The 12,006-nt window shown below is 39.7% G+C and overlaps 1 protein-coding gene across 4 annotated transcripts in view; it reads left to right on the top strand.

The window, feature by feature from the left end:
- The window catches only part of rgl2 (ral guanine nucleotide dissociation stimulator-like 2), a 33,599-nt gene that overhangs the window by 19,275 nt on the left and 2,318 nt on the right, over window positions 1-12,006 (top strand). For all 4 annotated transcript variants that reach the window (XM_026183789.1, XM_026183787.1, XM_026183788.1 and 1 more), the window contains 12 exons: window positions 283-392; window positions 1,089-1,304; window positions 2,484-2,587; window positions 4,291-4,375; window positions 7,468-7,527; window positions 8,476-8,562; window positions 8,652-8,684; window positions 9,052-9,173; window positions 9,301-9,387; window positions 10,140-10,233; window positions 10,388-10,612; window positions 10,832-10,946. In XM_026183789.1, coding sequence (XP_026039574.1) covers window positions 283-392; window positions 1,089-1,304; window positions 2,484-2,587; window positions 4,291-4,375; window positions 7,468-7,527; window positions 8,476-8,562; window positions 8,652-8,684; window positions 9,052-9,173; window positions 9,301-9,387; window positions 10,140-10,233; window positions 10,388-10,612; window positions 10,832-10,946 — 1,338 coding nt within the window. The remainder of the gene's footprint in view (window positions 1-282; window positions 393-1,088; window positions 1,305-2,483; window positions 2,588-4,290; window positions 4,376-7,467; window positions 7,528-8,475; window positions 8,563-8,651; window positions 8,685-9,051; window positions 9,174-9,300; window positions 9,388-10,139; window positions 10,234-10,387; window positions 10,613-10,831; window positions 10,947-12,006) is intronic.

The raw sequence follows: 12,006 nt of genomic DNA, 5'->3' as shown, positions 1-12,006 counted from the left end.
TATCCTGAACATTATTATGAAAACTAAAGGTTTTAGTTACTGCTTTTTCCATCTGGTTTGTCAGTGAAAGATCTCAACAACTATTAAATCAGAAGCAATGCTGACATACCTATTCCAAAGCTAAGATTCAGAAAGTAATTAAAACAAACAGTAACAATTACTCCTTTCAGTTTTGTGCTAATTTGCTACACAACCCCCATTTCAGCTGCTTATTTCTCCCATAGTCACCACAGCTCTGAACAATCTGATGCACATTTACTTGATCAGTGTCACTATTTGCAGATCAAACCAGTTTCACCAGCCCTCCTCCTGATGCCTCCAAGTTTGAACCTACCAGCATCCTTGGATTCTCTGGAGCGCTGATTGCCGAGCAGCTCACCATGATAGAGACTGTGAGTTTACCCTGAAGACAGAACACTTTCTAAGTAATGACCTGTGGTGACAAAATGTAAAACACTGCACTCCTTAAATGGTAAATGGCCTGTATTTGTATAGCTTTTACTAGTCCCCCCTAGGGACCCCAAAGCACTTTATACACCCAGTCATCCACCCATTCACACACTGGTGGAGGCAAGCTACAGTTGTAGCCACAGCTGCCCTGGGGCAGACTGACAGAAGCGAGGCTGCCATATCGCGCCATCGGCCCTTCTGGCCAACACCAGTAGGCGGTAGGTAAAGTGTCTTGCCCAAGGACACAACGACCAAGACTGTCCGAGCCGGGGCTCAAACCGGCAACCTTCCGATTACAAGACGAACACCCAACTCTTGAGCCACGATTGCCCCTTACGTCCCTGGAGACTTATGTGATCGTTTCAAACATTTACTAATCATGTGTGCTTTCAGTTTGAGTTCAATCTGCTTTTTATTGTCTTAATCCTGTTTTTTGTATTGATACTTTTTCAAACAGCAGTTTGATTAAAATACGCAGAAGTAAGAGAAAGAGAAGTGTCCCACTCTCAGAATCTCAAATGTTTTCATAAGGAAATTTAAATAGGATGACCTCTGAGTTCAGTTTATGTTGTTTAATCAATGATTTGTAAGCAGTTTTTACAGATCTTAGTTATAGTTGTAATTCTCACCTCTTTCAGGAGCTTTTTGTCCGTCTGGTCCCGTACCACTGCCTCGGATCGTTGTGGTCTCAGAGGGACAAGAAGGGGAGGGAAGGAGTTTGTTGGTCAGTCCGTGCCACTGTGCGTCAGTTCAACAAGTTGGCCAATGCTGTTTTAGCATCCTGCCTCTGGCCGACAAAACTGCGGAGCCAGCAGAGAGCTCGACTGCTGGAGAAATGGATCAGCGTGGCAGAGGTCAGTAGAATGAAGTCACAATATATAAAATTCAATGCAACAAACACATATTTTGTATCAATCTCAATAAGTCTCAATAAGAAATTGAGGTCTCTGTGAAATTAAACTATTAACTGTATTCCACTTGGAGTTTCAAGGCATCCAAAAACCTCAAGCCTGCTTTAAATCCTTCAGTAATCCTCTAACTGTAATCGTATGCTCAGCTCTGACTCTGCACAAATCATGGCAAAGTCACAGTTGCTAGGATTCTGGTTATACTTTTATATTAATCCATAGCTGTGAGCACCACACGTTATGTCACAGTCTTCTCTCCATCAATGAGGAACAAATAACAAAAAATACTCTGGTGCATTTTTTTGAGAATGCAATGCAGAGTTAATATCGTTTTTCAGGGTAAATTCCCCTCACAGATAAATGAATTAGAAAGCAAACCCAGAAAATCGAACCCATAAGTTGTTTTTTGGGTGTTTTTTAAGCTGTGTTTCACTGATATGAACAGGATATTTGAGAAACGGTGCAAAATCATTACACAGCCAAAGAAATGTTCTTTTCTGTTTTCCATTTTCCAGCAACTCCAAACAAAAATATATGTTTACCTCAAGATCAAATGAGATCTTTTTCAAAACCAGCATTTTTTTGGACTGCATGTAAGTGTTAAGTGCTCCTGGTGTATGTTTCTGTACACGATGAGCAAATAGTGTAGGAAATGAGCTCTTCCAGTAACACCAGCGCTGAGTCAAACAATGTGATGTACGACCTCTGGGCAATGGGAAACGTTTGCATCTGCTTACTGTGAAAGAGAAAATGTGGATTAAGTGAAATCTGTAGCAGTGTTAGAGTTACCGTGCAGATCACTCAGCTTCTTTAAAATATTAAATTGCCTGCAGCAATGACAAGCTCTGCTCGAACACACACAAGCACAAAACATATCGTGTCCCTGTCTGCTATGGCCTCCAGCTTTAATTCTCCCTTTTTTCCTCTGGTTTGCTGGAAACCTGGCGTTCCGGTCTCACCCTATGTTTGTTATGAGACAAACCCCTTTAGCAGCATCCATTATTCAGCACATCAAGGTGACAGCGTAACTCAATACTCGGCAGACCCACAGCCACAGGTGTTCTCAGTTACACTATACCATGAGATGCAAACGGTGGTATTTGTCTTTGTACGTTCTTTCAACAGGCGTGTCGAGCCAGGAAGAACTTCTCCTCGCTGTACGCTATTGTGTCTGCCCTCAAGAGTAACCCCATCCACCGGCTGAGGAAGACGTGGCAGGACACCGACAGGTCTGAGGCTGCAGTACTCCCTGTTTTAGTGCAGAGGCTTTATAATCAAATATGTGGAAAACAATCTAAGAGAGGAAAAGTGCAGGATTACAGCTCGAAACAAGGGCATTTAAAGGCTATGGTGATCATTCTAAACAGGTTCATGTTAAGTATTGGAGCAGCAGCATGAACAGCTGGTCTCAAATATTAGTTTATTTAAGTATATCCATCCATCCATCCGTCCAACCATCCGTTTTCTGTCTGGGTCTGGGTTATGGGGGGCTGTAGTCTAATTTGAGATACTCAGACCTCCCTCTCTCTAACCTCGTCTTCCATCTCCTCTGGGTGGACACAGAGGCATTCCCAAGAATGTAATCTCTCCATCATGTCCTGGGTCTACCCTGAGGTCTCCTCCCAGCTGAACTTACTCAAAACACCAGAAGGCATCCAGAAGGCATCCCTGTCAGATGCTGAACCACCTCTCCTTAAATGTTTTTATAAATATCAGAATATAAAATCATGCTTATACATCTTATATTAGGGGTCTGAAGTGCAAAATAAGAAAGGAATATTGTGCATTCTTTCATTTTTATTATCTTTTTCATTAATAATAGAAAATAAAAAATAATTGGATAACTATACATTCAAACTATTTTTGTCTGTTTTGTGCACTAAATCTTAAAGTCGGACATACATCTGGATTGTAATACTTAAAACAGTATCACCAGTTTTAAGTACTTTCTGATGTACAGTGCAGTAGACAATACTGAATTAGTATGGGTAAACAAGGCTCTTTATGGTAATCGAGGAATGGCACCAGTGCTGTCTCAGGTATCAGGCTGCAGTTTCTTGAACCTGAGAGAAACAAAGGTGTTCCACATTCTCGATAATTAGACATGCCCCTCTTGAAAATCAGTTTGGCTTTGGATAGGAATAATGCCGAGCTGGAGGAGACAAAGACTCCCACATGCTCACAGGGACCAGGCGGGTTAAACTGTTGAATGTCTGAGTCAGCTGAGTCAGACGTGCGGGTACTGCTGAGAAACGTTCAGGCCTGCAGTGCAGGTGGGAAACTGGTTTAGGAGTTGGAATCAAACGGACGGCTGATGTGTTACTTTGCTAGATAATTAAAGCTTTTTGCTTTAGAGCACTTTTTGTAAGAATTCTTATTCATTGAAAAAACAGTCAAAGACTACAAAATATATAATTTTATATAATTTATTTACATACTACAAAAACAACCATATTTAGAGAAGGCTAAGGAACTTGGAAAGGAAAGCGTCTGGACTTCTTTAAGTTGCTTGAAGACATTTCACCTCTCATCCGAGTCCCAGATTTAAGCCCTATGGGAGTGTCCCCCCAACAGGGACAATGGACCCCCTAATGATCCAGATATAACTTCATATTGCACACACTGCACCATCGCTGTTTTAATATTATTTTATAGCATCAGTTTTCTGGGATGTAACTGCCTGCTGTTCAAACTAGATGTTAACTCCATTTCTAAATTACCTCAGGTGTCTCTTTCTGTGATATTGTCTTTTAAAAAAACCCTTTCATATTATCTCATATGGGATATCATGCAATACAATAACAGTAAATCTGTGCCTGGCTAACGTCATTCAAGCTCAAGCTTGCACAAATGATCTTCATTATATTTTAGTAGACTGAATAATATAAGACTACAAATCAGTCTTTATCTTACTGATCTGGTTACTTTACAGAGAGGCGTTGAGGAAATATGAGGAACTGTCAGAAATCTTCTCAGACAAGGACAACTATTCACAGACCAGAGAACTCCTGAAGGAGGTAAGTGGCAGGGATTAAGGGTGTAATGATAGTGGACTGTATGTCTTCAAAGTTGGCTGAGGTAAAAACAGGATCAAATGCCGAATGATGACATCAGTTACATTATACTGTGCGAAGAAAGCAGATTCAGTGAGAAATTTGATATTTTATTTATGGCACACTGAGGCTGCTTTCTACTTGGGTCACGACACATCACGAAACCAGCAAGTAAAAAGTGAAATCATCAAACACGGATGGCGTGTGTTCTAGACATCTTGTCATTTCACTGTACGTGTTGATTAATGATGAAACTAGCTGGAAGCAGCATCTTATGCTGGAAAGCTGCCGCTTTGAGCTCTCAGTGACGGGGCTGTTGTGTTGGAGCGGTCTTGGTTTAGAGTCAGATTTCAGCAACTCTTGTAACGACTTGGACTCGTTTCAGGGCTATTTTTACTCAGACCTGTGCTGCTCTTGGCTACCGTTAGAGGCTTTTATGTCTTATCTTTGTACTGTCTTGCTAAAAAAAACAACTTCCAAGGACTCTTTTCCCTATTCCTTTATCGCTCCAAAAACATTGATTTTGAAAGTATGCTGTAGGTGCATGAAGTCATGATGCATTAGGCTTATATAACAGAGCCTGTTTGGGGACTTTACTCGATATCATCACATTTTTAAAATCTGCTATATTACGTATGAGCTAATTCATTTGGGTAGTACTCTCCCAGTATCTAATATTCCTTTTTTTCTAACATAAGAATGAAACAGGATGTTTCTGATAATCCATTAAAAGCTTTAAAAGGCACCATCAGCGCAAACTCAGCAGGGAGGTGTAGCTCAGTGACTCTAGTTGAGAGACCTAGCAGAAACAGGCTGGCTGCAGGATGTATCTGGACACCTGTCAAAGTGTCCAAGCTTCCATCCAAGGACCATGTACGCTCACACAGTAGTTTCTTGTTACATTGAGATATGATAAATGATCATTTCTTTTTGCAAAGAGAGGAGTTGCCCTCCGTTGGCCATGAAAATAATGCAGGTTCTCAGTTGGCTTCGTTTTCAGTCCGTCCTTAATATACAGTCTTTGCTTAACACAGCATGCACTGACTGCACCGATGTCTGTTAATGCTCAAACAGCAGCTCTGTAAAACCATGTGGTCACTTTGCTATTTCACATGCTGGTGGTATGAGACATTTATTAATGTGCCTGTCATCTGTCATCACATTTATTAAATTCATATTTGCACAGACTAAACCAGAGCCTAACCATCCACGGAGAAAGATGACTGCTATGCAGGCCAGAAAACAGTGTAATCTTCATTAGTACAAGTGCCCTTATTCTGTCAGCGTTTCCACTGTGAAACACCCATTTGAAGATGCATTATATTTAGTTTGCACCGTGTCAGCGAGTTTGGGAAATTGGCAGAATTAGCAATGTTTTGATTTTCTATAATGGTGCCGCGCGAGCATCAGTGGCTTTGCATTAGCTCTGATTTTACCCATGATACCCCCAAAGGAGTTCATCCAAACATTTTCTTTCATTTCTGAAGCTTCACTCTGAGCTTTGATGTCAGAAAAACACCACTGCCTTCTGTTGCCCTTTGATTTTTTTTCTCTCCCTCACAGTAACTTGCTCCTCTTCATCTCACAGCTTGTCTAAAAATGACTACAACCAGCAGGCAGGGTGTAAGATGAATGATTCAGTCTAATAAAAGACTAAACTGAACGTTAGGAGAAATAAATTATTCACAAAACTGTCACAGAAACATTTGACAGTAATACCGCTTTATTATGATGTTTATGGCAAGTTTTGACTGTTTCTCTTCCCTGATGCTAAGTTTTCATGACAGATCTTTTGACTGAACGCTTCTAACTTTCTTATTAATGTTGTGAAAAGGATTTTAATGTGTGCTTAGGTTACCTGAAAATTAATCATGACAGAATTAGGTTTTACAGTATCTAATTTAGTGGTAAATAAAAGTCTTTACTTGCAAGCATTGCAAGTAAAGATAAAATGTGAGACATTTTCACAGATAAACATTGGATATACCTATAAATGTTGATGGAAATGGAAAAAGTACATTACAAAACATTCTACCATGGTAGAAGGATTAATCCAGAAAAAAATCTTTAGAAATTCCACAATTAAACCTGCATATTTTAATTAAGACCAACCGCATTGCTTGATTTTAAAAGGTTGGATCAACGTTGTCTCATTGTAGAGGCTGGCAGTGGAAAAGAAATACCACAAGCTAACATTACCTGACACTAAAACCTGATCAGCTCATCAACACCAGTATGTTTTTTTTTCTTCCAACAAGGCCCAGGCTGCAGCAGCATCCCTTGAAACTCCAGATGCGTCTAATTGTGTGGTGATTCAGGGATTTCTTTATTGCATCAGATTGGAATTTATAATGTAATTAGGTTGGCTAACACAGGCATATATTACACAGCAGCCAGAAGCATTTGTGATGGAATGGGGTTCATTAGAATTCCTTTACAAAAAATGAACATTTAATTAATTAATATCAGATAAAATCTCTTTTTTCTTTGTAAATTTACCTTTTTTATTTAAATAACCCACTATTAGATTTGTTGTACTGTCTCAGTGTAATAACTTTCTTCCAAAGTCCATAATTTTTTATACAATTAATATCTAATAATGTTAATAATATACAATTTGTTGTACATTATAAACCAAGTTAGATAACATCTATTTTAACAATGTATGGCATGTCTAAGGCCTGACCTCAGGGAGTTTTTATCATCTTCAAGTTCACTGTTTTGCATTTTCAGCCTTTTGTCAGCAAAAACGTCTCTGACAAACTCACAAATACAAATAATGTCAGCTCTCAAAATCAAGAGCTTTTATTTTGTGTTCAGTTTTAAGCAACTGTAAGTGCAAATAAGTGCTAGTTTGGTGTCCCAGTGGCCTCTGCTGGCATTTCCATCTTTTTGGGTGTAACACGTACTTTTATTGTTGACCAAATGCAATACAGTACAATACAGTTGTCACTGTAAGTATTGTTGTTGTTCTGAAAGTAGAGGAGGAGAATTGATTACGTTCTACTAATCCAGGTTGAAACTCGGGATTTCCCTCTGGTTTTTTTCTCTTGCAGGAGGGCACGTCAAAGTTTGCCAACCTGGAAAACAGGCTCAACAACAGATACCTTAACAAGGTAACTGGAAATACTGTCAAAACTTGTTGTGGAGATTAAACATCTGACAGTGGAAGAATACTTGGTTAAAAACAGGTTGGGTTTTTTGTGTGATAATGAACTCCCTTAACAACCTTTAAAAAGAGATTGTAGGGGGACACTACTTAAATGCCTCAAGTGTGCCGCTCTTAGCTTTCGTCCACAGTTTGACTTAAATAACCCTCAGTGGAGTGTCAAATAAATTTGGGATTACATCATCAAGACTTTCCACATAGCTGCAGCAGCAGAGGAGTCCTTTAAAATGACCTTATGGTCTTCTGCAGAGGCAAAACCTCAGATCTGCATGCACATAAAAGACAACAATTTTCACTAACTTTACAGCGCACATCTGGGGTACATACCAAACATTTTAGCCTGAGGGGTTGTACACCCCCACCGTCCTTTATGGTAGACCTTGGAAAAATGTGAAATGATGTAAGACCCTGCAACCGTGTCATGAGCGTTATAAAAGACAGAGACACCGTTTTAGATGAAGTTTGAGGGCTTACAGAATGACACGAGCGCTGTCTTATTGCATGCACAGCGTATGTACTGCAGAGCGTGGTTTCAGCATGTCACTAATGTGCGAGTAGGCAACGTTTTTTGGGGGGAGTTAAAAGTACTTTCCTGACAGCTTAACATATTGGTTAACACAAGTTAAACTCTGCATTCAGACACTAACACTGTTGAGCGGGGGTGTTTCATTGGTTTAATAGAGGGTTGTGAGGGCGATCGACCAGCATGCAACAGCAAAGTGGAACAGCGAGCTGTTGTCTTTGTGTATGTGCGTGATGAGCTAAATCCCAAGCCACTGTTTGAAAAATAGCTGCAGGCGGCAGCTCTGAAATCCCTCGCTGTGTGGGCTCTTTACATTGTGAGTAGAAACCTCTGAGGAAACTGATGAAACACTTTCTTTTATTTCTCACACAGTCCAACGCGCAGGGCACCGTGCCCTACCTGGGTATCTTCCTCACAGACCTCACCATGCTGGACACGGCAGTCAAAGACAGGCTGGATGTAAGTTGATTTCATCTGTGTCACGTCCCCTGGACTTTTTATTTTACAATTCTTGAGCTGACATAACAGATTCTGTCACTCCTTTGCAGAACGGCTACATCAACTTTGACAAAAGGAGAAGAGTAAGTGCTGCAATACACATCAGTTTGAGAGATAAAAGGTTCAAAGTTGAATACGTGATCTGTTTTAATGCTTATGATAAGAGACATTCTGCATTTGGTTAAGCTGATGCCCTGATACTAAGCAGTTTTGAACAGAGTAAGCTCCACTTTTTGCAGCATTAACATAAGCTGCTAGTGTAAGTAAGAAAAGAGTGTGTAAGAGGGAGCAGTAACATAATATCTGAGGGAGGAAATGATTAAGTGTAGGGTGCTGAGAGGTGCTTCTGATACAGATGAAAAAAACTGGCACAGTGATAAGAGAACAGCTAACACGGGTGGGGTTTTTTTTGTTGTGAAACTTTGTGGTGATATGGCTCTTTGTTAACAGGAATTTGAGGTTTTAGCTCAAATCCGGCTCCTGCAATCATCCTGCAAAAACTGTGTTTTCACTGCTGACGAGGCCTTCGTGCAGTGGTATAACAGCGTGCCTACTCTGAGGGAAGAGGAAAGGTGTGTATGCATTTGGTTACAGTCGAGACAACCAAAAACTGCCTTGAATGAATTCATTATTTTAAAGACAGCTGCTGTAGCACGTGTTGATGGATGAAGAATGATAAAGTTATCCTTAATTTTTCAGTTATAGGCTGTCCAATGAAATCGAAGCACCTGGCGACCCGAGCCCTCGCGGTCATGCCCCAGCTGTCGTTATCACACAGTGTCCAGAGTAAGCTAAGCAGAGCTCACTGACTCATTCATAAACATACACATAACACTAAATATAAGTATATATATGCAATACCACATATACAGTTTAGGATATAGAATTTTAATGGGAAGCGGATTTTGGCTTCTCAACTCGTCAGTTGGTGACCACTGCAGTAAAGAAGCTTTAAAAAATATTTCTCACTACATTGGCAACAAACCAGAGCCCTGGATTGGTTACAGATATTTTTTAGGTTTTATGATACTTTTTGTAATTATCCACTTTTACCACTGGAGGGCAGGATTTCAGCCATTAAAGAAGTGCTCATGTTAAATTTTTGATATTTCTTTTTAGTCCTGCGGCATCTTTTTAGTCCTTTTCATTTCCTCAAGAAGATTTATGTTTTATCAGACTGTCATTCTAAATAATAATTTAATGACTAATCTGGTTAAATTAATGTTGCATGAACTCACTCCACCATCTTGTGGAATAAGCTGGTACTAAATAAAAGTACAGACCTATTTCAACTTAAGCTAATATCTCTTTGGACCTAAGGTCACGGTGGTTGTTTCTTCGTAGGTTTAAGTTTTTTAATAATTTTCATAGAAACAAATTTGAGCCTTTAAGCCTGTGCTGCTTAAAATTTAGATTTTAACTGTTTAACTAAAGTTTAACTTTAGTGTAAAAACTTTTTTGCAAATTTGTAACAAATAAACCAGTTTCCCTGACAAGTTTCTCAGATTGTTGTGTTGTGTGTTTTCATGCATTTCCAGTCTAAGCACCTCCCGAACCAGCCTGGCTGGTGACAGTGACAGCTTCTTTGACTTTCACTCACCCGTCAATAACCTGCTTTCAAAGCTCACAAAGGTAAGTCACTCAACAACAGTCATCAGTCAGGTTTCTGTTTATATTATGTCATTTCACAGTAGGCAGGCTGGACTGTTTTGCATGTTTAAATATACAGATTCGTTTCCGATTCCACTCAGTCATTATCATTTTCATGATTACTGTTCTACTGCAGCATATGAGATCTCCGTCTGTGTCCTGTCTGGATGTTGACACGTCCCCTCCTACCAATGAATCCAACCCTGCCACGCTGACTCCAACCACTCCTACAAAATCACACCGTCGATCAGCCTCCTGTGGCAACAATCCCCCTGGTAACATCCAAGGGTCAGGGGCAGACATGCGGATCATCAGGATACGGATGGACCTGGAGGATGGAAACCTGTATCGGAGTATACTGGTACGAATCCAAACCATTTGTCTCTAATTAAAATCAGCACAGAAGCCTTTGTCATTAATTTATCAGTGACAATTTGCACTTACAGCTTCTCCTCCTATCTGCAAGGACCCCATAATCATAGTAATCAGAGTCAGATCCTCAGGATACAACGGACCCAGGTTATTATTAGTGCAAATCAGGCTGTCCTGTTTTCACTGTTATTGTCCTTTGTCGCCTCAGGTTACGAGCAATGACAAGACTCCCACTGTGATCAGCTCTGCCTTAGAAAAGCACAATCAAGACCCCAAACAGGCATCCAGATATGAGCTGATACAGCTTCTGCCTGAAGGAAAAGGTAAAAAAAAAAACGAATCAATTCGACAGACACAATGTTTAAAAAAGTCATCATTACTAATATGACCAGTTTTGTCAAAGTGGTTTCTCTTTTCAGAGGAGACAAAGACTTCATTTTGAATTTTTTTTCTTTTGACTAACCCATCAGTGCCACAGTTAAATTATTATTATTATTTTTTTAATTTTAGTCTAGTTTGACACATGTACAAAGTCATTACCTTTGTCAGGAGGTTATTAACTTTTGAGGGAGTTTCATCTGATATTTGTAAGGTTGGGCATTTTGATTATGCAGATCTTTGTAAAGCAAGTGCTTTTTGCACATATTGGGACAGACAGTATGAGAAATATGTGCAATCAAATAATTATTTAAAATCATTATGAAAATCCAATTAATAATGTAGGAACTTTAAGAGAATACAAACCTGAATGTTTGAATTGCCAGTGCAAAGCTGAGCTTCCTCCTTTGTCCATTAACTAGGACAGTTACAATCAGCTGCTTTGATGATCTTAGAACAGCTAGACAGACATCAAAATCTATATTTTAATCTTTAATCTATATTACACATGTGTAATACTTTCTGTACAACCTGGAACCTCAATTAAATTTGGATCCTTGAGGATCATTTTCTTACTGGACCACATTCAGCATTTTTGAGATTTCCCCCCCTTCTCTCTCTTTTCACTTGTGCGTCTGCAATGACCACGAGATGTCCTTCAGTGTGTCAAAATGGCAACCGTTTAATTTTCATTTCATTTCTGGACAGAGGACAAAGGAAGTCTGCTGAATATTCTCCCTCAGACAGCTGGTGATATCATAACAGTCAGCCTGGGCAGTCCTGCAAAATTTACAGCCACAGGCATTCAAATGTAAAAATAAAAAGCAACACCCCAGAAGCATGATTCTGATCGTGCTTGTGATGCTTCACTGCAAACTCCTATGTGGTCTCTGGACTGTTGCCAGAGACAGGATGTACTTCATGATTGCACTTTTTATCATTAATATCTGTTATTAGAGTAGCACATTTTGCTCTTGAGCGGTTTGCAGTTAAAAAAAGACTGAA

Source organism: Astatotilapia calliptera, chromosome 11 (genome assembly GCF_900246225.1).
Source record: "Astatotilapia calliptera chromosome 11, fAstCal1.2, whole genome shotgun sequence".
Classification (NCBI taxonomy): Eukaryota; Metazoa; Chordata; class Actinopteri; order Cichliformes; family Cichlidae; genus Astatotilapia; species Astatotilapia calliptera.
Note: the sequence above shows the minus strand (reverse complement) of the source record. Positions and strands in the feature narration are given on the sequence as shown.